Below are 26189 nucleotides of genomic sequence, written 5' to 3'. Positions count from 1 at the left end.
CGGGGTGCCAGACACCTAATCCAGTACGCATATGCACTGGCCAGCTGCTCTCTTCCGGGTTCTGGTGCACACATGGGTGCCACCCAGCTGGTTTTCCAGCACACATGTGCCTGCCGGAACCCGGAAGAGAGCAGCTGGCCAGCGCCCATGTGTGCGACAGAACAAAGAAGAGCAGCTGGTGATGGAGCGCGTGCCCACAGAGAGGGCTCTGTGTGCCACCTCTCACACATGTACCATAGATTCGCCATCATGGGCCTAGGACTTCAAACCATATGGTCCTGCCAACCATTAAACCATCTTTCCAAACATCCTCCATGTTTCCAATGTTTTCCTCCCTACTTGGAACTGAACCCAGAGGGACATTTCTTCCAACACTTGTGAATAGATACATTGCACTGATTATGTTGATTTCATTTGGAATTCTGTACATGTGAGTTCCCCTCTTCACAAATAAATGCCTTTATTTTGGAACTTGGTCTATATCATTGAAATCAGGCATTTCTTACAGAACATGCCTTGCTCACAGAACAAGCCTCACATTTCTTACATGTTGTGCCTTGTTCACAGAACAAGCCTTATTAAATGCATGGTTCTACCTCCCCTTTGTTTTCTTAAGATTCTGGAGTATTTTCTATGCTGTGACTTTGAAAAAACAATTTCCAAGCTCCTTTCTTTCTCCAGAGCTCTAGAGCTAGAAAGAAGGAAAGAATGCATCTACAGTATGCAACAACCCTTTCTTTCTTTCTTTCTTTCTTCCTTCCTTCCTTCCTCCCTCCCTCCCTCCTTCCCTCCCTCCCTTCCTCCCTCCCTCCCTGAGGAACTCTTGGAAGAAGAGCTCTAGAAGTAGCAAAAAATCATCCCTTTACTATGAAATTAATTCCTTCCTACTCCAACAAGGGACAAACATAAATCCCAGAGTTTAGAAGTTCGTACATATGGGGACATAGGTTTGATAGCCTAAAAGCTCTCAAACTGGACCTTCAGAATCATAGACTACCTCATACAACTCACTATATAATCAAATACTATTCTTATATACTATAAGCAAATACTATTTAAAACATATTTAAATGTCAAATGGAACATTTCTAGATTCTAAGTGAGTTTTCTCTCTAGGTGATGTATGAGTATGTGATACAGCTACGTTTTTTTCTGCTTAGTGATAAATTATTTCTTAATTATTTCTTTGCTTAGTGATACAACTTTGGTGATATAAGTAATGTGAAACCCAGATAATTTCCTCAACTTTAAAACAAGTTGATTTTCATTTTTAGGAACTATCTGGACCCAGAATATTATATGCTTGATTTTGTATGAAGGCCATCGGAATGGAACAGAAAATATTTGCATATCACATCGGTGTGCATCCATAGAATACAACATATACAATGTGGATATCACCCAGATGCCATCACCTCGTGTCCTCATGTCCCATCTGCCATATTACCTAGTTCCCAAGAAACTGAGGGGCAAGAAGGGAAAAGTAGGTCAATCTTGTTACTCTAGTCTGACTATAAAAATGAGTTAGCTGAAAAACTACAATGATTGTATAAGTATATGTGGTCAACAGGTAAATCCCATTACCGTTTTAAAGAGACAGAGACTAAAATAATCCTGGGACAGAGTTTATTTACTTATTCACTTTGCAAAGGGCCTTTCTCTCTGCTGTAGAGAAAGACGGAAATAAAACAATTTACACGAGTTTTTATAGTCTTCAGGAACATCAGAATACACGTCAATAAAGTACCTTGGGAATCAGTTTCAGATCTTACATAACATCTTATATAACATATGCAGTACATAATCCACCCTGGAAATTCCCCAATTCCCAACAGAAATACCCCTCAATTGCGTACTTCCTTTAATTAATTAGGGCAAGTTAACCCAAGAGCATATTTCCTGCAAGATAAACATCCTCAAAAACACAGGAATTACACACTTCCTTTCTCATGTTCTTAAATGTCAGCTAAATTATATAATCAGGTTATACAAGGTTAAACAAAGCCTTAACATGATTTTAAAATGGCGTAACTCAGGTTATGCTTTTACAGGAATAATTCTTATTTTTCTCACAATCCCCAATTCTTCTCTTTATCAGTTTATTCCTGTAAATTATGAATATCCTGTAACAGTATAGAAACTCCTCTCCATACAATAGGTAATTTGGGCAATGCCATGTTACCACATAAAAACATTAACTTGGAGGGAACTTGTATCCTTAAACATAGAAAATGTAACCCTTCCTCCAAAATCCAAAACTTCTTGTATGAAGGTGTATAATTACCAAATAGCTCAGTGCATTGCTTATATAAAAATTCCATTCTATTTGTAAGGCCAATGTATTGAGGAGCTTATCTCATATGTACGTTTGCACTTGGCACACACCATCTTCAAAAGATGACTTAATATATATCTCAGCTTCCTCAGTGGTGTCTATTAGGGTTAGTGGTGTTTCTATAAAAGAATAACGGTGCTCGAATTCAGTATGGAAACATAGCTGCTACCATGTTATAGGGTAACTAGGCAACACAGACAAAATCCCCATTCCTATCTGCACCTGTAGAATAACAAACATTACCACAAAAAAAATCCATTATTCCTAGTGAACTAGCTCCCCCAACGTATTGTCCAAAAGATAAAAGATTATTATCTTACCTCCAATTCATCAATCAATCAAGGAGAACTTACATCCACTGGATACCAAAACATAGATTTACACCAATCAATAATATCTTTCCTCAATACAATCAAAAACACAACAAGAATTATTACCACTCCTAGCCAAATACAAAATTCTTCATAAAACTCTTCTTCCATCCGTTGGTCCCCAATCGTCTAAGGTTTGTCATCAAAAAGTCAGTTTAAGAGGGTTTGCAGGTTCCGTAGCAACTGTCCTTCCATAAGGCAAAGTCACCAGTCCCTTGACTCTGGAATAGCATACCCAACCTTGTTCCTTAGTCCTTACAGCCAACCCTGTAGTTAGCAGAACTTGGAACGGTCCCTTCCACACCAGCTGCAACTTCTTCTCAGTAGTGGCTTTTATCGGACCCAGACTCCACTTTTATATTCATGTGCTTGGAAATCAAGAGGTGGATTCTGTCCTTTTTACCTTAAATGAGAAAAACACTGGGACAGTCCCTGTATATATTTTCAGAAAAAAACATCCTTCAATTCTATCCTAGGCATCTCAACTTTCCCCACATATGGCAATCCAAACATCATTTCATATGTAGATATCCCCAGATCTTTCCTAGGACTAGTTCCTATTCTTAATAGAGCTAAAGGCAAACACTTCATCCAAGGTAGTTGAAGCTCTAACATTAATTTTTATAACATAGATTTACTTATCTGATTAGCACATTCACAACACCCTGTAGAACTTGGCATAAACAATAAATGTAGTTGCCAATCAATTCCTAATTGTTCCATAAGCTTTATCACCTTGGACAATGAAATGTATACCCCTATCACTATCAATAAGATCAACCAATGCATATTTGGGTATTATTCGCTCCAATATGATTTAACAATCTTCTGAGCACCTGTCTTTACAGAAAGAAAGGCTTCAACCTATCCAGTAAAATAATCCACTATTATTATTACATATATCAATGGTCACACCACCAGCATTTCAATGTAATCTACTTAGATTCATTTGAAAAGGCCAAATGGTCAAATCTCTACATTTTTTTTACATACAAAATGTATTCATTTCCGTACCATTTGTATAACTATTGTATACACACCCCTAGACACATATATGCATATACATTTAATAAAATCAATAAGTGCTTGCGTTCCCCAATAGGTTCCCTCATGCACTTGTTCAATCACATTCCACATCACAACTTTAGTAAAAATTTTCACCCCATCTTTAGGCATCCATTTCCCATTCACTTACACACCCCTTCATCCACTATTTGTATAATATCAAGGTTAGAAGGATCCTCAGCTGCCTTTAAAACAGCTGTGATAAGTTCCACCTATCGCAATCCCTTTTACTAAATATCAACCCCCTTTCAATCCAGATTATCCCAAAAGTATGTAAGATACCATAAGCATAGTTTAAATCAGCATGAATATTCCCTACCTCATTAGTTAATATGTGCAATGCTTACAATAAAGCAAAAACCTCACATGTCTACACTGACCATTCAAATGGTAACTTTCCAGCGTCCAATATCTCAATAGTGTCTCCATTCACAACTGCATAACCATCCAGTCCCATCCCATTCTCAATTCATTTATTCATAACCACACAATTTCGTTCCACATCGTCCCATCTCTCTCTCCTATTGGTCAAGAGAACCAAACTCCCTTGAGACAATTTTAAAAACCTAGCATTTGTGCACCACCTTTTAGTTCCCAGTCCACATGCGAACCAACACTCCTTTGGCTATACCATCTTCCACTACTACAGACAAGTGGAAATTTTTTTCCTTAAACCAGGCAAACATAACACTGGAGCAACACTATATTATTACTTTCTTCAACTCTTCAACCTTTCTTCCAAACAACGTAGTTTAGAATTAACTATCAATAAATCAATAAAGTCTCAATAAATACTCAACTCTCCCCACTTCAGAGGAATCACACCACACCTCTATCACAAATTAGCTAAACTATTTCTACAAGCTTCAAAGAAATGCAAAGCAAGAATGCAAGAATGCAAGAAATGCAAATGCAAGAAACTGAGGGGCAAGAAGGGAAAAGTAGGTCAATCTTGTTACTCTAGTCTGACTATACAAATGAGTTAGCTGAAAAACTACAATGATTGTATAAGTATATGTGCATATTTATGTATATATGTGTTTATATTCATATAGGAGAAAAGCAGGAGAAAAGAGTACAGATTGTAGGAGAAAAAGCACTGTAATGTAACTGTATTCATTACCCAATTAGATAAAATCCTGAGTGCTTGAAAGTAGTGGACTTTGCTCACTTTATATAGAAGAGGCTTCCCCTGCCAGTGTTGGTAGGAGTGTTCTTGGTAGTTCCTTGATTAGGCTGTTGTTTACTGTGTGACTAAGTTAGTGGTTCCTTGATTAAGGTATTATCTATTGTTTGATTGCTAATATAGCCAATGTCAAGTTTCCGAAAGATGCCCTAATTAATTCATGAGCCATGAGCCAAACTTCAAAGGAAATATAGTGATTTATTAGGAGCAACATTCCGGCCATACTCGGATGCAGTCAGGACTGATCCCACATAGATTTACGTTCCCCTATGACCCTGTCTCTCCCCTCCCCCCTGGCCATGTCATAAATCACATTCTCCAATTAACCACTTTGGCTGGCTGTGAAACCTAACACCCTCCTTCTGATTGCGGTCAGAAAAATGTATGGAATTCACTTCAGTTCTCCCTCCTCCTGCTCATGGCAACTTGAAAACTTTGCAAGTTGACAGCCAATTACTATATAGCCAATTGCTCTAGCTCAGTGGTTCTCAACCTTCCTAATGCTGCGACCCATTAATACAGTTCCTCATGTTGTGGTGACCCCCAACCAGGGGGGTCTGTGGGCGTGGCTTATTTTGTGGGCATGGCTTGGAGGTCATGTGACTGGGTGGGCGTGGCTAGCTGGTCATGTGACCGGGTGGCCATGGCTATGTGTATAGGGACTACTCAGAGGGCTGAAAAAAGTCATTTCTGACAGATCCTCGCACTTTTGACTGATCCTCACACTTACGACCATCTTCACATTTATGCCCGTGCAGCATTCTTAACAACCATGTCACTCATTTCACAACTGCTTCTCTTCACCATGGTGACAAGCTAGGGCAAAAACGTAAAATGTGAGGACAGTCGTAAGTTCGAGGACTGGTCAAATGTGTGAGGACCAGTCAGAAATAACTTTTTCAGCCCTCTGAGTAGTCCATATGCATAAAAGGATACAGCAATAGAGAGGGATGAAGGAAGGGAAGGGAAATTAGAGTAGGAGGGAGGGTAAGAGAGGGAGGAAGAGAGGAGGAGAAGGAGAAAGGAAGAGGAAGTAGGGAGGAGAAGAAGAGGGGGAGGAAGAGAAAGTAAGAAGGAAAGAAAAGAGAGAGGTGGTAGGTTTGAGGAGAAAGATTGCTGTACAATAAAAAAGATGAAAGGGAAGAAAGCCAACCCCAAACAAATATAAAGATATTAAGATAAAGAATGAATTGTTAAACTTTAAAGAATAAAAGAGAACAAATATGAATAAATAACAATAATTAGAAACACACAGACAAACATACAATGTATTTTCTTTGAACAGAGTATTTGGCCGGTTCACAAATTTAAACAGTGTTTAGTCATTTCAATTAAATTTACAATTTCTATATTTCCTTTTTGCCATATTTATTCCTCATCTATTTTTGTAAAAAACCAATATTACCCTTCATCCTCATCTCTAATGTTAATCAAATTCTATTTTCCCCTTCTATTCTATATTATACCCCTTCCCATTGTCATCTATTTTTATATCCATCCTCACATTGGTTAATTATGTAATATTACAGTTGTTTAATATAAATTCAACATTTTAATATGAATCAATTAGTTATATAACTACCTTTTTTGTATATTAATCAATATGAACATGAAGATTCCAATTATTTCCATGCAATCCAATTTCTTACAAATCAATTAATTATATTTACCAATAATAATAAACCAAATAATTTCCCCCATATATTCCTCCAAACCACAACTTAACTATTTCTGCTTTCAACACAATATAAAATTAATAGTTTCTCAATTATTACAATTCCCTAGTTAAATAGAGCTTTTTTTCTTTTGTGTTTTAAAATCTTGAATTCTCCTCTTTTTCCCTAAATTTCCCATTGTTTGCACCTACCTTTTCTGGTGAGGAAAAAGAAAAGAAATCTGCCTGCCTAATTTTCCAACCTTGCAGCAACAGCAAAGCAGTTTCAGTTTCGTTTTTCAGCATAGCTAGGGGAAAAAAAATCTGCTCCAGGACTCTTTGCAAGGAAGCAGCAGAGCCCTGAGCAAAACAGCTGAGACAAATCATCTGAGAGTCGGGAGCCGATCTAATCAAGGGCTAATTAGCCTATGCTGAAGCTCCGCGGGCCAATAAAATTACAAAAAAACACCGAACCATTTGTTAAATTGCTGGCTCGCCCGCCCCTCGCCCACCATTATTTATTGGCAATAAATAGTGGTGTGGAGGGGCGGGGTAACCCAGCAATTTAACAAACGGTTCCGGCAGAATCCCACCACTGGCTATAGGGCGGCCCTTTGAACCCCGCGGCAAGAATTTAAACAGTTTTTTTTCCTCTAGCCATCAGCTGGGACTCAGGAGGCAGCAATAGATTGGGGGTGGGCGGGGTAAGCGAACGGCCGGCGATCCAACAGAGCAGAGAGTGAGGGTGAGTGAAGGCATGGGGGGGGCAAGAGAGGGCTTTGGCGACCCCTGTGAAATGGCCGTTCGACCCCCAAAAGGGTCGCGACTCCCAGGTTGAGAACCCCTGCTCTAGCTCAATGTACTCTAATTCATGACATAGAAGTGAGAATAAAATGTGGGCCAGTGAAATATACTTTATATGAAGAAAAGGAAAACATTTATATAGTTTTATAAGAGGAAAAGGGAAACATTTATATAATTTTATAAGAATGTTTTTCAATGTACTTTAGAACGTATCCTCAGTTTATTAAAAATGAATGTATTTATTACAGATTACATATAATATATATTCTTGCAGGTTATTTACGTATACCGAAATCCAAAAGACACTTTAGTGTCCTTTTTTCATTATATCAACTCATTCAGGGCAGTGGCATTTAATTTGGAGGAATACATGGAAAGATTTTTATCTGGAAACGGTAAGATGGAAATAAAAACTAAATAAAAGGGCTGGTTTGCTAGTGTGTCCCCTTGGAGTTATTAACAACAACAACAACACTCAGTTTGAAGCATTTCAGCAATAGGAGAGAACTTTACATTTAATGAATCCCAAGTTTCCTCATTCTCCAGTGAAACTCCAGGCTAAATCTCACTTTGCACAGTTGCTCATATTGGTTTGTGTGTGGGGAAAAATTAAACACTCATAAACTTCCACCTCTCTCTATTAAAATAAAATCCATGTCAGCCAACATAGCGATAAGGATCTAACGGGGTTCACTAGAGGAACTGCATTAAACAGTAATGGTGTAAATCTGGCCAGAGACAACATGTGGCTTGGATGAGTTGGAAAACAATCCCAACTGAGTCATTTTTTCAACTCAGGGCTATCATTAATTGTAACTGTCTTCATTGCCTAACAATCCCCATCCTTCCTGGGTGTTAAGCAACCAGGCTGGCAATTAAGCAGAGCAAAGGGTGTCTCTGGGGTGGGGGAGACCCTGGGAAGCCTAGTGCAGGCCCAGGCATGTGCTGCAACACTTTTACAGCCCACTCATGGCCTGCCCATGGGCCTCCGAGGCCTGCCCCACTCTCTGAGGCAGCCCACACTCTGCTTCCTAGACCTCAGCATCCCATAGGTCCCACAATTTATGGTAGCTGCTCCCAAAATTGCAGTCATTTGTGGAATAGAGCAACACAACCTCCACTGTAGAGGAACAGACTGAGGGACACTGTAGAGAAACATTGTAGAGAGGCAGAACAACCTGTTCTTGTTCCCCAATGTGATCCCTGGAGCTCCAGAGATCACGCTGGGGAAAGAGAGCAGGCCACTCAGTCCCATGGGCTCCTGGAGGCCATTTGGGTCTACCTTGGAAGCAGAGACCATTTTGGGAGTTGCTGCAATGAATTGGTGTCTGCTCCGACATGATGCCCACTTCCTGAAAACAGCCATATGGTGGAGCCATTTTCACTGTGTAGGAAGGCCACATGGTGGAGTAACTGCTTCCAGAAGGAGATCTACAGCACCAAAATGGCAACTGACTCATCAGTAATGGAGGTAGGAAAGAGGCCCACAGGGACCCAGTGGGACAGTATGGTAAGAATATAGGAGGGGAGGCCGCTACAGCATCCCTTGTAAAGGCAGGTGGATTGCAAAGAGCTCAAATTTTGTTCACACAATCATGGGGGCATGGCAGTAGCCATAAATTCGGGCAGGAGTTATAAGCCCCTTCATTCAGTGATGTCATAATTTCAAACAGTCCCTGTACAAACAGTTGATGGCCTCCTGTACGCCTTAAAATGCAGAAACGATTGTTGGTATCCTTAGCAATTTTTTTTCCATTTCCAAAGACATTTCCAAAGAGTTCTTATTCTAATTGTATAATGCATGCTGTTTAGAAAGAAGTGATCCTCAAAATCATTATGCCTTACTGACATTGGCTTTGTGTATATAATGTTTAAAAGAAAAATATTTTCCTTATAGCTCAGAATTAAGCACGACCATTCTTATTTCCATTCTCTGCTTGAACCAACAGTTATTGGCAGTTTGGTCTTCGATCATGTGAAAGGCTGGTATACACATCAGAATGAATTCAATATTCTCTTCCTGTGCTATGAGGAAATGATCCAGGTGAGAGTATTCACTTATTTCCCCCACTTACCATATTCTTCCAAATATAAGATGCACTTTCCCCCACCAAAAGTGGGTGGAAATGTCTGTGCGTCTTATAAAGCAAATGTTGCTGAAGACCCACCCATCCTCCGGCCCCCACTCTTTGGCCATTTTTTACATCAGCGCATCGTGTTTTTGGCCGGTTCTAGGTGGCGGGGATTGGCGGCCAAAAATGTAACATGCGGAGGAGGCCCAAAACACAATGTGTGGAGGTGGCGATGGCCTGGGCGATCACCACAGCCTGGAACAGCTTGTTTTCCTCCCCAAAAACTAATGTGCATCTTATACTCCGAAAAATGCTGTATTCCTTTGTCAAGGTCAATAGGATTCAGGGAATAGGCCTAGACAAATAGAGATGCAGCTTCAGGTACAGTTCGCTTTTATCTATGATTGAACATTTGTGAATGTTCTGAACAAACTAACTTTTACATTTTTAAGGTCCGAAGAGTTCATGCCTGTTTTTCTTTTCCATTCAACATAAACTATTCCAGTGGGTTTGCCAAGAACTTGAAAATCAGACTCCTGCTAACTCTCTGCTTATGCAGCTAAGCAGAGTTTGTAGAGCTGATTCAGACAGGGCTTTTTTTTTTCCCCTAAAAGAAGTGTATAGAAAAGGGACAAGGGAGGAAAAGGGTTTGTTCCAAAGCTTTTGGATAGATCAAGTTCCTGAAGAGGAGATACAGGAAGAACACACCATTCTTCTACCCCTATTCTCTTTTCATCCTTCTTTAAGGGTTTGACAAGCGCTGCAGAAAAGAGAAGCAGCCGGATTAAATGCTGCTTCTCTCCACTGCAGTGCTTTCTGGATGTGACTTAAAGGACCCAAAGCAGCAGCTCACGGCTGCTAAATTTCACTGTGCTGCACAAGACACTTTTCCGGCAGGCCACCAGCAAGAGCAGTGGTGGAGAAAAGCAGCGGGGCTGTGCCATTGTCTCGGGAGAGCATGTGGAGCATCTCCCCAAGTGACCAAGGCTTACCCAGCACCAAGGGCTGGAAGAAAAAGCTGCAAGATCTGACACACCGGAGATTCAGCTGCTTCTCTCTGCCATAGCACTTTGACATGCTTGCTTCATGTATGTGCATGACAAAGAATGCAATGAAAATGACTTCATATAAGAGCATGCTTTGCTCAATTTGTTAAAAGGAATTGAGATGTGGTCAGGAGAAATATCAACTTAAGGTGTAAATAGGTAACGAAACAAGAAGAGTTAGCATTAAGATTCAATAAGTGCTGAATGAATGTGGATTAAATACAAATGAGTATTTGAGAGAAGCACATTTGTTGAAATGATTTAGTCATATTAATCAGGATCAATTACATAACAAATATTTGAAGGAACACTGAATGGATGCAGAAGAAGGCAGAGAAAATGATAGTTAGATGAAGCTGATAAGATTGGAAAGGTATAGTGCACAGTATTGATTTAGCTTGATTTAACCATCGTTCTATTTCTTTCTCTCCTGGTTGCCTTATTCCTTTTCTGTGCTTTGCATAACATTGCTTGTTCCCAAAGGAAAAAGCATGATGGGAATGGATGTATACTAATCAATTGGTTGATTAGTTGGTTTATATGGTGTTCAGCTCACTATAACATTTCTAGATAAATAATGTAAGATATAAAACACATGCATGTATGTGCATGTAATTATTTACAATACATACATACATACATACATACATACATACATACATACATACATACATAACTTGCTTCATCTGAAATTGATATAGATGTAGTGGGAAGTGCCTATAGATGTAGTGGGAAGTCCAGGATCTCCATCCAATTCATTTTCACCAGTGTTTTATCTGCATAAAGAAAGAAATGACACTTTTTAAACCTTTTTAATGCTATTCTATATAATGTTTTCACTCAGAAATCAATTCCGTTCTGTTCAGTGGAGCTTCCTCCAAATTAAGGGTATACAAGGGTATACTGTAGAAATATTCCAAAAGCAAATAATTTTTCTTCCAGGATCTCAGAGGCACAGTACTTAAAATATGCAAATTTATTGGAAAAGAGCTGAGCAGCCCGGAAGTGGACAAAGTTGTGGAGATGTCTACATTCAAGAACATGAAAGCTGATCCTAGGGCAAATTATGTGAAAACATATGAAGAGTGTTTTGGACAAAAAAATGTAAAGCATATACGCAAAGGTAATACCAACAGAACAAAATCAAACTTTGGTATTTTCCCTCTCTTGCATCTAACCATGGGACAAAAATGCTTTAGAAATCACTTCTTTTTCTCTTGTGTCCTCAAGACATTGACTTCTTGTCCCCAGCATATACCTGAGGTAGTTCTACGTCATCCTCAGCTTCTCCAGTGTTGAATGAACATCTCCACTTCTTCAGCAGGCAAAATCTATGTTAGTTTATTGTAGAGGAGAGGTGAATTCTGCACTCACGTTATTCCTGGGGGTAGGTTCAGTTCAACTCCCATTGGTCACTAGAAAGGACATGGCCTGAATTCTCTAGGCCTATCAGGGCCATTCTGGCTTGGACAGTGAAGAATCCAATTCTTTCTGATGAGGCTTTCCCCTGAATCTCCCAGATTTTGAGATGTAGCTTTGAAAGGGGGCTGAACCAGGCTGAGAGGTTGTGTTGGAGGAGAGAAAGAAAGAGGGAGAGAAATGGGAGATGAAAAGAGAGAGAGCTGATGTCCCTGCAACTTGAGCAATAGCTGGATCTTCACTGCTGTGCCCCATGACTCCTTTGAGAGGATTTCCTGGTCCTTCAGAAGTGCAGCTTTTTATTTATTAGGTTTTGATCCCACCTTTATTACCCTGTTTCCCCCAAAATAAGACATAAAGTTGGGCTCAATTGTGTTTGTAACTCAAGGACTACATGTATATCCTCTTTCTGCTGAAAAAATTGTCCAAAGTAAGGTATTACTATAAAAACCTCAGCTGTGACTATTGCTGAGTCCAAAACTCACTCTTTTACTTACTCCTGTGATGAATAAATGTGCTATGAGAGAATAACGGTGGCAGCTGGATCTTGTGGGAAGACAAAACAGTGGTTCCAGAATTATACTAGATACACAGAGCCAAAAGGATGATCATCACTGGTGGGACCTTCATGGTGGGCAGATCTGTGACGATTCAGCATCAATGCTGGGGCTCTTTTCAGGAGAACAGACTACAGGCTAGGACCAATAATTGATTCTTCAATCTGCTCCTTTTTCATCAGGAACTGTTGGAGACTGGAAGAATATTATGACAGTATCACAAAGTGAAAGGTTTGACAATATTTTTCAAGCACAAATGAAGGATATACCTCTCAAATTCATTTGGGATATAAAAGAAATACAATCTACTCAGCATGGGAAGCGGCAGGAACCTCTCCAGGAGGACAAAGAGCAGAAATGTTCAACACAACCATAATACGTATATGTACAATAGTTTAAACTATCACAATATACCTATGTATTTTCTGTATGTACTTATGTGTATTGTGTGCATAACTGCTTTCTTCTCAAAGTTGTTTCCTGCTTTCCTGCACCCTTAAAAAAAACATGGCTTTCGGTAACCCCATCTTTTTCTTTTTCGAAATATTGAAAACATCCTATAATTTATCACCACAAATGGGTCAAGATATACCAGAATGATTTCATAAAGATTTTTCAATAGAAACAAATGCTTTGGAGGCTGGGAGAAATGACTTTTGTAATGAGAAGAGATTAAAGATATGCTAATCAATTTTTTTTTATGGGTCAACATAATGGTTGCTTCGATAATGGGAAAACTCTTTTGGAACAGCACCTTCATATATCTTGGATATATTAATTTTGTATTGCTTGATTTTATAAAAAAGATGAAGTTAGGGAAAAAATATTTAGCACATTTGGTTACTTACATCCTACATCCAACAACTTTAAGTAAAACTTACTCATGATGTAGAGGCCAAGTCAGAGGGTACAGCTGATCAGTTTTCTCTATAGCTCTAGTTTAATAATAAGTTTAAAAATTAATGTGCAGTTGATATCATATGGAGCTTATTTTTCCCCTAAGTTCTTCCTTCTCTTTCCATATAGTTTCTTGCCAAACATTATCATTCTTCTTCATTTATTTGATCTGCCTCACTAATAAAATTATTCAAAAATTAGTTGATCAGATCAATTTCATTAGGGTTTTTTAACTTGTTGCAATTCTGCAACTCTCAGTGGTTTACAAATATTAAAACACTCAATCATCGAACAATAAGTCATCCACAAGCAAGCCAAGATTAGTCCACTCCTGGCGGTTCAGGGTCAGTAATTAACCTTGTTCCTAAAATGCCAGGAATAAACTCATCCTCCCTCGAGCAGGCCTCCGAAAACGAGTCAGAGGAATTGTCCAAGGGAGACATCACTACTCCCCATGGTAAGACAGTAATATAAAACATATGGTTATATAGACTTCTGGTTACCAATTTTGGCCAGGCCATATAAATTTGCAGCAGTTTACTTCCCACTATTCAAGTTACTATCAACATTTAATCTGCAACAGATTCTATAAACTAACCTGAAATTCCAACAGCAAATATATATTTATTTATTTATTTATTTATTTATTTATTTATTTATTTATTTATTTATTTATTTATTTATTTATTGCGATTTATATGCCGCCTTTCTCCCTAGGGACTCAAGGCGGCTTACAAGATGACAACTTCAATACAAATCACAATACAATACCAAATTAAAATCAGTAACCCAATTAAAAAACGATTTAAAATTATACCAGTGTACCCCCAAACGGATCAGTTTAATTGGCGGAAGAGCCACGTCTTCAGCTCGTGACGGAAGGAAAGACGGTCGGGGGCTGTCCTGAGCTCAGTGGGCAATCCATTCCAGAGGGTCGGGGCTCCCTCAGAGAACGCTCTCCCCCTGTGGGCTGTCAGCCAACATTGTTTGGCCGACGGCACCCTGAGGAGGCCGACTCTGTAAGAGCGCACAGGACGATGGGAGAACGGCTGGAGATGGTCCTGCAAGTACCCCGGGCCTAAGCCACGAATGGCTTTATAGGTGAGCACCAGCACCTTGAAACGTATCTGGAGTGCTACAGGTAGCCAGTGCAGCTCACACAGGAGGGTGTTACACGGGAGTATCTAGACGCTCCCGTAACTACCCGCGCAGCTACATTTTGGACTAGCTGAAGCCTCTGGACACATCCCAAGGGCAGCCCCATGTAGAGGGTGTTACAGTAGTCCAACCTACAGGTAACAAGGGCGTGAGTGACCATGGCGAGGGCATCCCGGTCTAGGAATGGGCGCAACTGGCGCATAAGACGGACCTGTGCGAAGGCCCCCCTGGTTACGGCCATCAGATGGTCATCTAAAGACAGCCGAGAATCCAGGAGGACACCCAAGTTGTGGACCCTATCGGAGGGAGCAAGGGTTTCACCTCCGATCATTAAGGATGGAACCTCCAGGTCCCAGGATGCCGGCATCCACAGCCACTCAGTCTTGGAAGGGTTGAGTCTAAGCCTGTTCCTCCCCATCCAAACCCGCACCGCTTCCAGGCAGTGGGACATCACAGAAAGGGCAATATGAGGTTATAATTGAAGGTATGATGGAAAGCAAGGTAAACATTAGCTCTAGGTTATCCCTTTGACCTGATTATCAAACTATGAACACATCACTAAAGATATAAACCAGATGTAAGTTTTATTAACAGAATAAAACACATCTGACTTGATTCACACATCATGTTTAAACTGCAGCTTGCAGATAAAACTGGCTAAAATGCCAACCTCATAGTTAAACCAACCAACAAATCAAACATGCTCTGTGTGAATTAAATCCAGGCGTCCGTGCTAAATTCAGTTTGCAAGATACTTATAATTTCTCCCAAGTAGTCTTCCCATGCTTTAATGCACATTGGGTTATCCTCTGAAGATTTGCCTTTTGGCACTATTAAACCTGCTTTCAAGGTAAAGATCAGATCTGGGATCCTCCAGACAATTTATGGGAAACCATATTTAAGGTTGAGAGGTTATGGAACATGGAGTCACAACTATCAGACGAGGTCCAGCTAGAAATCCAGGCCACTGGATTTCATATGTACATATGAAGTCATATGTAATCACTTATTTTTTCATTCCTCATGTTCATTACTGAAACAGATACCAAAGAGAGGAAATGTTTCATTTTAAAAAGGAAAGGAAACAATAATGTATAATTAATTAAACCGCATTGCACTTTTAAAAACTCTTATCTTTGAAAATCGTTTTCAGTACGTATCCAAACTCATAAACTCTTGCAAGCTTCTCTTCTAACAGGAGTTGAGATTGGTTTCTATTGATCAGGCACAGTGTGTGATGCTGCAAAGAAACACAGAACCTTTGAGTAAATTTAAAATTTGAATAGATTTAATATTTAAAAAGTCACTTATTTATACTATTTTTATCCCTTACATTCAAATCATAACATCTTGCAAAATGAGATATATTTTTATGTGTAATAAATTGGTGCAGATGTTATTCCCTCCCCGTTCGTAAATTATCTCCTCCCCACTTCGTTGTCCCATGGTGGTGAATTGTCCCCACATCCAGGGGGCGGGGGACCACTTGTTATGCATTCAGACAACCGGGCATGCCATTGGCACTGAACTATCATCGGCAACCTGTCAGCGCCAATCCATGAACAGTGGCCCAGTGGTGCCAAGCGCTCCACACCAATCTGTGGCGCCAACCAATCCACACTGAGCTGCTTGCACCAACCCACCCATTCCGAGTTGCCAAATCTCCATTCCCACCCCATTCTGGGCCCATCCAGAGGTGGTATTTGCTGGTTCTCCGAATAATCAAAATTTCTGCTACCGGTTCTCCAGAACCTGTCCAAACCTGCTGGATTTCACCCCTGCATTGAAGACCTTAAATGTAACTTTTTGAGTTCCAATTTTAACAGTTGTAGAAAAAAGAAATAGACTTTTTCTGGGTTGTTTCTCTTGGGATTCATCGCTGAAGAAGATTGCCAAATGTGAATTATTGAAACAATAATTATAAAGTGAGAGATCTTGACCTTCTGTTTATGCTGCTAACATTAAGGAAGGAAAATAAACCCTTTAATTTTTCTTTTATTGCAGCCCTATTATTATGGAAAAAGCAGAATATGCAGAATTATTCAACTATAAAGAGTATAATTTAACAAAAGAATTAATGAAACTTGATCTTCTTGAAGCAGTAGAAGATTTTGAAACCAGGGACAGTGATATATTCATAGACACTTATCCAAAGTCTGGTAAGAATTCTGTAATATGACATGAGCAATGCATATTTAAATTTCATACTGTAACTAAGCTTTCTCTTTGGGAAGTTGCAATCTGCCCCTCTGTATGAAAGTAAGTAACCCTTCTTGTTGGAAATCATTCTGCATTTAACAAAAGGTAATAGGTCTGCCAAAAGGGTATGATTTATTTTTTAAATCTGGTACTAGTGAAGCTAAGAGAATCTCAGAAATCCTCCATATTTGTATCCTTTACTAACAAAGGGAATTCTGCGCGATTATGGTTTTGTTTAAAGGATATTTTGAAAGTATTAAAGCGAAATAAGGATCCCCATGTCAGGGCATTTATTAATCCCATGTTTGGCTCTGGGACTAATTACCCTGGTTTAGAGGAGGAGATGAATCGAGGCTTATTCCAAGTTGCAATAATCTGAAAAGAAACGCGAGGAAAGTTTCTAATAAAACTCATTTATTTGTTATAAAGAAAATAAAACACCTCACTAACTAAGAAAAGTTAATTGTTACATTTTTGAAAGTAATTCGGGCCGGCTATCTCTTAGCCGGACCTTTCTGGAAAGAGAACAAAGGAAGAGTGTGTGAAGGAATGTGGGTGGATACGGAAACACGTAGCTTACTGATAAGAAGTTGGCAAAGCTACGGAGAGTCTGACAGTCCAGAAATAATGAGCTCAGCTGGTAAATAAAATAATGCAGTGACATTCCCCTTCTTTGCCAGTTGAGCGAATATCAGTTCATCATCAAATAAGGCACATCTTCTCACGCAGATACTCGTGTTGAGCTGCTGGAAGTGGTTTGTTGAGCATATCAGCAATTTGATCATGTGTTGATACATATTGCATTTTGACAAAACCCTTTTTCACTAAATGGTTTATATTTTGATAACGAATGTCAATGTGTCTGGACCTAGAACCTGTGAAATGAGATTCAGAAATATAAACCACCGATTCATTGTCTTCCATCACGGTGATCGGTCGGATCGGGTGTGTCCAGATATCTGTGACTAAAGCATCAAACCAAGTTAGAGAATTACATGCATCTGAAACACAAGCATATTCAGCTTCAGTAGATGAACAAGAAACAAAATTCTGCTTACGTACTTGCCAATAAACAGGACATCCATTTAAGAACATCATATAACCTGAAGTACTTTTGCGTGATTTCTTATCACTTGCCCAATCAGAATCTGCATAACAACATAATTCTGCATAATCAGTGTGTGTTGGTTCTAACAATAACTTCATGTGTTTAGTGTATTTTAGGTATCTTAGTAATTTCTTAATGCATGTCCAATGAAACTGTTTTGCCTTACCTACGTGTCGAGATAAGAGATTAACACTAAGTGCAATGTCGGGTCTGGTCCAACTACTAATGTATAACAGTGACCCAATGACTGAACGATAAAGTGTTTGATCTTTGAACTCAGGACTTTCTTCTTGTGTCAAGTTGTGAAAATCTGTTTGCATGGGTGTCTTTGTTGTGTTAGCATCTTTCATGTTGCAATGATGCAAAATTTGTTCAATTTTATCTTCTTGTGAAAGACTAAACCCCTTCTGTGTTTTTTCAATCTGAACACCTAAATAAGTGCTATTGTGACCTAATGATTTCAATGTGAAGAATCTCTGCAAAGCTTTGGCAAAAATTTCACTCATTTGCTTATTTGGACCAATATAAACAATATCATCAACATAAACAAGAACTATCTCATATGCATTGTTAGATCTTTTTGTGAACACACACTCATCAGTTTCGGACTTAATAAAGCCCATTGAATTTAGTTTGTCAGTAAGACATAAGTACCACATTAAACCAGATTGTTTCAGACCATAGAGACTTTTGTTTAGGAACCAGGTATCCCCTTCTTGCTGTCGGAATCCTGGAAGACTTCTCACGTAGATCTCTTCGTCTAGGTCTGCATGTAGATAAGCCGTGTCAACATCAAACTGGAAAACTTCTAAACCAAGGATAGTTGCAGTTGCTAAAGCAATTTTTACACTCTCAGTTCTGACTGTCGGTGAGTAAGTATTTGTGTAGTCCTCAGGATAACGTTGAGCGAAACCCTGAGCTACAAGTCTGGCCTTGTACAGTGACTCACCATTTGGTTTCTTTTTGATTCTGTAGACCCATCGAGTGCCAATGACCTTTTTGTTTGCTGGAGGTTTTGCAGGTGTAAATACTTTAAGTTTCTTTAGACTGTCCATTTCAACCTGCATTGCTTCATACCATTTGTCTTGCTCTGAATCAGGGAGCTGCTTGATTTGTGTGAAATTATCAGGTGGAAGTGTGACATTGCAAATCAAAGGCAAGGGTGCTTTTGTCAGTTGCCAAGAATATCGTTGTGGAGGAATTCCTTTTGTGACCCTCTTGGAATGTCTCGGAACAACTGTCCAGTCTTCTTCTTCGTCCTCGTCCTCACTTTCGTCGCTAGCATCAGCATCCGCGGCTTGCGAAGACGGAACATCGGGTTGAGAAGAATCAGTGGAATCTTGATCATCAATCTGCGTAGCATCAGCAGTATCATCTCTGGGAAAATAAACTCCAGGATCATTGGAATGAATCCTGGACCAGTCAATATCTTCCTCAAAATTAGCAGATTGGGAAATCACAATTGCATGTTTAGAGTCAATAAATTTGCTCCATTTTGAATTATCATCAATACCCATAAATCTCAGTCTCTTTGCTGTTGGACCTCCTTTTCTTCTTTGAGCTAAGGGAATGTTCACCATAGCTCACCAAAAATATGGATGTTTTTAAGATCGGGCTTGTAGCCATACAACATGAAGAAAGGAGTCTGATTTGTTACACTGCTCCAAGTACGGTTGACAATGTAATTTGCATACTTGATAGCTTCACCCCAGTATATCATATCAAGGTTGGCGTCTTCTAGGAGACAACGCATCATGGTTTGCAGTACCCCTTGTCTTCGTTCTACGACTCCATTATGAGCTGGTGTGAAAGGGGCCGATGTCTGATGAAGAATTCCATTCTTACGCATCCAGTCCTGGAAACGCTGAGACATGAATTCGGCACCACGATCACTCTGGATTCTGGCGCTGCGAACTTGGTGTTGGGTAGAAACAAGGGTTGCAAAGTCTTTAAAGATCTGAAAGGTCTCTGATTTTTCTTTCATAGGATATACATATCCATATCTAGAGTAATTATCAACAATTGTTAGAAAATATTTTCTACCACCAAATGATGGCGGGAATGGACCAACTATGTCAATGTGAACCAAATCAAAAATGCGTGTTGACAGGCGTGTAGCGTGTTTGGGAATGGCTGCTGCTTTGGATTTGGCCTTCTTGCATACAGCACAATCCAAAAACACCTTACACCCCTTTAGATCCAAACCTTTTGCGAACTCCGGCATCTTCCTAAGAACACGGAAACTGGCATGCCCCAATCTTCTATGCCATTTGTGGATACACCTGGAATGCAAAGGTTTACCTGTTAGTGAATTCTCAACATTAACATTTTTATGCGGAACCTCAGGCTTGCTCTGAGCAACCTGTTTACCAACTTTCTTTTGTTGGCTTTAGGAGCCTTAGGGGTAGCAACAGGATCTCTCACTGGAGCATCTCTCTCTGGGCCTGTGCTCTCCCTTTTTGGAGTTTGCATACTTCCCTGTGTTTGTGTTTTAGGCTTTGGCTTTAAGTAATAAACACCACCAATTAATATGGTTTCAGCAACAATATCTCCATCTTTAACTATGTAACTTGCTTTTTCAAGGTGGTGAACCTGGAACTTTAACATTCTAGACAAGTGACACTGACTAAGCAAATTACTGGTTGCTGTTGGTATGTAATAAACATCAGGAATCAATGCATCGAGCTCTTCAACATAAACAGTTCCTTTTCCTTTGACCTGACAAGGATGATTTGAAAAAGAATAAAGTTCACGTAGTTCTGATTCAGGCTCGTGCATCTCTGTGAAAAGTTCCTTTCTGTAGGTAACATGCAATGCTGCACCACTGTCCAAAGTCCACAGGAGTCGTCTGTCGTACTCTGGTTGAGGTTGTGGATCATTGGTTAAAGCCAATGTGGCGAGTGGAGTTTGTGGATCACGCCGGGGACCACGACGACCTTGTCTTCCGTCTCTGCCTCTGCCTCTGGAGTCTGTTCCTCTGGGCTGGTATGTGACGGGAGCTGGAACTCGTTGGGGACAATCCCGGGTGGCATGTCCCACACGATTGCAGGTGTTGCATCTTGGCATCCTTGGAGCGTAGGTCCTTCCTCGGAAGGGGCGCTTAGCTGGAGCTCTTGATGCGGGTGGTCCTCTCAAGTGTGGCGTGGCCAACATGAATGCCTCTTCTTCAATTAAAAGTCTACAAACATTGTCCACTGTGCGTTGAGCAATTGGGACTTGGTTAATTTTTGTAACAGCATCTTTCCATTCATAATTCAAAGAGTTAATAATGATGCTGATCATTTGGATATCTTCAATGTTATGGCCTCTTTCTCTCAATTCTGTTCTCAGACCTTTCAGTTTGGTCAAATGTCCTCCAATTTGTTCACCAGGTTTCAATCTCGAACCGTGGAGTTCAGACATTTTTAGTTTTGACTCACCAGTTAGTGGAGAGACAGAAAATGCCTGGTAAGGAGCCTGCACTTGATATGCTGGCTGTGCTGGCAGAAATGCCTGTGGTATTTGCTGTGCCTGTTGTGGACCTAAAAATGGTCTTGGTTGTGCCATTGGAGGTGGGCCAGGAGGTGGCCCTATTTGCACTTGTGGCTGGGGCACATATGCAGGCATTTGTAGCTGCTGTGGCTGATGCACTGGAATCTGCTGTATTCCAGTTGCCATTTGTGCTTGAGCTGCAATATTGGCATGACCTGCTGGAGATGCAGTCATTTGCCTTTGCTGTGTTCCATCTAAAAGGACACCAACACCGCCAGGGGGTGTTTGAGTTTGGGCCTGTGGAAACACTTGTGGCATTTCAGCTTCCTGTAGTAAATTACTTTTGCCAGCAGATGGTGCTGCACATTTGGGCAGCTTTGCATACAAGGCATTGTATGCTTTAGAGTAGGAGTGGTTATGTAAGACATGTGTAACTTGATCAGGGAGACTTTCATGTGACGTATGCAGTGCTCTCTGCCTTAATTGGCCTGACACAGAATCCACCAGGGGGAGTGTCTTTGGCTCTGAGCAAGAAGACAATATGGCGCTTTTTGAAAAATTTAAGATATCTCCCTTATCTTGCTCAAGCATAGATATAGCCATTTTTGCCTGGGATAGCTGCTGTTCATAGAGTTTTATACGGTCACGATAGGCTTTCATAGCCATCTCACGCTGGGTGAGCTCAGGGCTTTGAGAAGAGTAATGAAATGTTTCTCTCTCTGTGTGGGAGGAATTTTGCTCAGCAGTGTGCTTTGGCCTTGCATCGAGCGTTACAAATTCAGAAGGTTCTGGGAAGACTTTTTCAGAGCTTGGAAGACCAGAAGAAAATGTTACTGACCTCAGTCGTAAATCATCATCTTCAAAAACAGCTTCTGTCTTATCTGTCTCCATTTCTGTTCCCACGGCTTTTTCTTGTTCCAGGCGTGTGGCTGTAGTAAGGGGCTGGAAATCTGGAAACCTCCTTTCTGCCACCTTCTCAGCAAAATACATTTTGTATTTGTTTTACTTCTGTTTCGGCATCTCAGCAATATAATTAGCGTACCTCAGTAGCTAAAAACTAATTGCCTATGCGCTCTTATCAGAAATAACAAAACAAGGAAAAAAGCCATAAATCAAACCATCCTCTGCTACCAGAATGTCAGGGCATTTATTAATCCCATGTTTGGCTCTGGGACTAATTACCCTGGTTTAGAGGAGGAGATGAATCGAGGCTTATTCCAAGTTGCAATAATCTGAAAAGAAACGCGAGGAAAGTTTCTAATAAAACTCATTTATTTGTTATAAAGATAATAAAACACCTCACTAACTAAGAAAAGTTAATTGTTACATTTTTGAAAGTAATTCGGGCCGGCTATCTCTTAGCCGGACCTTTCTGGAAAGAGAACAAAGGAAGAGTGTGAAGGAATGTGGGTGGATACGGAAACACGTAGCTTACTGATAAGAAGTTGGCAAAGCTACGGAGAGTCTGACAGTCCAGAAATAATGAGCTCAGCTGGTAAATAAAATAACGCAGTGACACCCCATTCAAGAGCTTGGTGCTCTTTACTATTCACCCTATCACTTCCTCCATATTCTGACTCACCTCTGTCAGCCAGGAAAAAAATAATAGCTACTTTGATCTCTTGTATTCAAGGGCTTTATAGACAGAAGGAATTTCAAGAATAGTTTTTCTGAAAACTATTTTCTCTGGTTTGGGGAAAATGCTGGATTCCATCAAAGCAGGAGATGGACCTTTCCCATGACACAGTTCTAACTTGTGAATAGATACATTGCCCTGATTATGTTGATTTAGTTTGGAATTCCGCACCTGTGATTGTAGCCTTTGTTAGTTCCCCTCTTCACAAATAAATGCCTTTATTTTAGAACTTGGTCTGTATCATTGAACATAACAAGCCTCATTGAATGCATGGTTCTACCTCCCCTTTTGTTTTTTTAAGATTCTGGAGTATTTCCTATGCTGTGGCTTTGAAAAAACAATTTCCAAGCTTCTTTCTTTCTCAAGAGCTCTAGAGCTAGAAAGAAGGAAAGAATGTAGCTACAGCAGGTGAAGAAGGTGAAGCAGCAGGTGAACCTAGGCAAAATCACATCTGATACCTGTGCAATTAGCACAGCAGCCCCCCAAGGCTGTGTGCTCTCTCCACTTCTCTCTTCTCTCTCTCTATACCAATGACTGCATCTCAAAAGATCCCTCTGTTTTTTCCCCCAAATCACTTTTTTTAATTTTAAAACAAAAATAAAACATAAAAACATCATCATTCCAAATAATTACAGACAGTGATCGGTTAACATCCTATTGTGCTCCCTCTTTTCTTCAAAATATCACTATACATCCAAAGCTTAATTTCATAAAAAATATTTCACTTAATTGATCTCAATATCTACATGTTATATATTTATCTCCATGTTTTATTGTCCATCCATTGATAAAATAAGTCCCATATCAAATAATATTGTTTATCTTCCTGTTCTCTCTCTTTTTTTTTTAATTTGATTTATATGCCGCCCTTCTCCGAAGACTCAGGCGGCTTACAATGTGCTCAGCAATAGCCTTCATCCTTTTGTATATTTATACAAAGTCATAAATATACAAAGCCCCCACAAACTGGGTCCTCATTTCACCTACCTTAGAAAGGATGGAAGGCTGAGTCAACCTTGAGCCTTGGCGAGATTCGAACCCTGCAGTAATTGCAGGCAGCTGGTCTTAATAAGCTTAATAACAGGGTGCCTTAAGCCCCAGTACTACCAAGGCTCTTTCAAATGTCAATTTACTCATTTCAGCACAATCCATCATTTTCTTAATAATTTCTTCATCAGTAAGTGTCTTTTCTCCTTTCCAATTTTTAGCAAATACAATTCTAGCCGCCGTTAGAAGGTTTACAATTAAATATTGCAATTCTTTATTATATGTCTCTGGTAAGATCCCTAATAAAAATATCTCTGGTTTAAAGTCAATATGTCTCTTCGTCATTTTTTCCAACCACGTGTGTATCTTAGTCCAATATCGCTTTGCTTCTCTGCATGTCCACCACATATGGTAATAGGATCCTGGAGTCTGATGGCACTTCCAACATTTCTCCAATTTATTCTGGAACATCCTGGCTATCCTTGTTGGGGGTAAATGCCACCTGTAAAACATCTTATACAAATTCTCCTTATATGCTGTTGACATCGTCATTTTATAATTATGTGACCACAATTTTTGCCATTTCTCTAAATCAATACCATAGCCAACATTTTCCCCCCATGCTATCATTGCTTCTTTAACTTGTTCTTCTTCCAGTTTTACTTCTAACAAATATCCATACAACTTTTTAATTATATGATCAACAGAGCCCATTAAAATCTTATCCAAATTAGTCAAAACATTATAAAAACCTTTTGTTTGAGATCCTCTCGATATCTAGAAAATATTTGCAAGCGCTCCATGGCATAGGACCTAGTTATCTTCAAGACCGCCTTCTGCCACCGACGACCTCCCATCGACCCGTGCGCTCCCACAGAGAGGGCCTCCTCGGGGTGCCATCAGCCAAGCAATGCAGGCTGGTGACCCCCAGGGGGAGGGCCTTCTCTGTGGGGGCTCCCACCCTCTGGAATCAGCTGCCCCCAGAGATAAGGAGAATCCAAGACCTCCGTGCCTTCCGCCGTGCCCTTAAAACTTTCCTTTTCCAACAAGCCGGGCTGGCCTAACAAATCTTTTAAATGATTTTAAATTTGTTTGTCTTTTTAAATTTTGGGCCAAATTGAGATATTTTCTTTTAATCTGTTCTTAATGTATTTATTATGTGTTTTTATTTGGCTGTACACCGCCCTGAGTCCCTAGGGAGAAGGGCGGTATATAAATTTGAAGTAAAATAAAATAAAATAAAATAAATTGTAGATACCCAGACTGGAATCTTCAAATAGTGATATTTTTTGACCTCCTCCCAATTCAACCATAAAGCTTCACGAATCTGATGTCTTCTAAAATACCCTTGTATTTTTGTTCCTTTCTACCATAAAAAGGCATGCCACCTCATCAACAAATCATGTCCCTCCAAATTCAATAATCTGGTATTTCTCAAAGTTATCCAGTCTTTAATCCACATTAAACTTGCAGCTTGGTAATACAATTCAAAATTAGGCAAACCAAAACCACCTCTAACTTTAGCATGTTGTAACAGCTTTAGTTTTATTCTCGCCTTTTTCCCTTGCCAAATATATTTCAATATCATTTTATTTAAATCTACAAAAAATTCCTTACCTAACTTGATTGGAATTGTCTGAAAGTACAAAATTAAGTACAAAATTCTGGGCAGAATATTCATCTTAATAGTTGAGATCCTACCAATCAAGGATAACTGCAAATTTCCCCATTTCATCAAATCTTGGCCTATCTGTTGTTTAAGCTTATTATAGTTATTTTCTTTAAGTGCGCTACATCTTGGTGTTAAATATATCCGCAGATATTTTACTTTATTTGTAACCTGCATTTTTGAAATCTCCATCAGTTCTTCTTTTTGCTTTTTCAACATATTTCTAGTCATTATCTTCATTTTATCTTTATTAATTTTCAATCCAGCTACTTTCCCAAATTCTCCAATAGTTTTTATCAATTTATTTATTGTTATTAATGGTTCTTCAATAATAAAGATCAAATTGTCTGCGAAGGCTTGTAGTTTATATTCTTCTTTTCAAATTTTCATGCCTTTTATCTCTTTTTCTTCTCTAATCTGTCTGTTTAAGACTCTAAAGTCAATATAAACAACAATGGGGATAGCGGGCATCCTTGTCTAGTACCTTTTTCTATTTTGATAGGATCAGTTTATCATTACTTTTGCCGTCCGTTTGAAGTATATGGCTTCAAACTG

At 39.6% G+C, this 26189-nt stretch overlaps 1 protein-coding gene and 1 pseudogene across 3 annotated transcripts in view; both read left to right on the top strand.

The window, feature by feature from the left end:
- The window catches only part of LOC132711998 (amine sulfotransferase-like), a 30422-nt gene extending 16816 nt beyond the window's left edge, over window positions 1-13606 (top strand). For both annotated transcript variants that reach the window (XM_087882684.1, XM_060692176.2), the window contains 5 exons: window positions 1275-1483; window positions 7690-7810; window positions 9365-9459; window positions 11476-11656; window positions 12692-13606. In XM_087882684.1, the coding sequence (XP_087738810.1) occupies window positions 1275-1483; window positions 7690-7810; window positions 9365-9459; window positions 11476-11656; window positions 12692-12885 (800 nt within the window). In that variant the 3' untranslated portion in view covers window positions 12886-13606. The remainder of the gene's footprint in view (window positions 1-1274; window positions 1484-7689; window positions 7811-9364; window positions 9460-11475; window positions 11657-12691) is intronic.
- The window catches only part of LOC148116827 (amine sulfotransferase-like), a 43355-nt pseudogene continuing 24931 nt past the window's right edge, over window positions 7766-26189 (top strand). Inside the window, exon 1 of the transcript XR_015731402.1 lies at window positions 7766-7810. The product of XR_015731402.1 is annotated as an amine sulfotransferase-like (transcript). The remainder of the gene's footprint in view (window positions 7811-26189) is intronic.

This window comes from Pantherophis guttatus, chromosome 1 (genome assembly GCF_059756535.1).
Source record: "Pantherophis guttatus breed Tessera chromosome 1, ASM5975653v1, whole genome shotgun sequence".
In the NCBI taxonomy this organism is placed as follows: Eukaryota; Metazoa; Chordata; class Lepidosauria; order Squamata; family Colubridae; genus Pantherophis; species Pantherophis guttatus.
The sequence above is the reverse complement of the archived record's forward strand: the minus strand, read 5'-3'. Positions and strand labels throughout refer to the sequence as shown.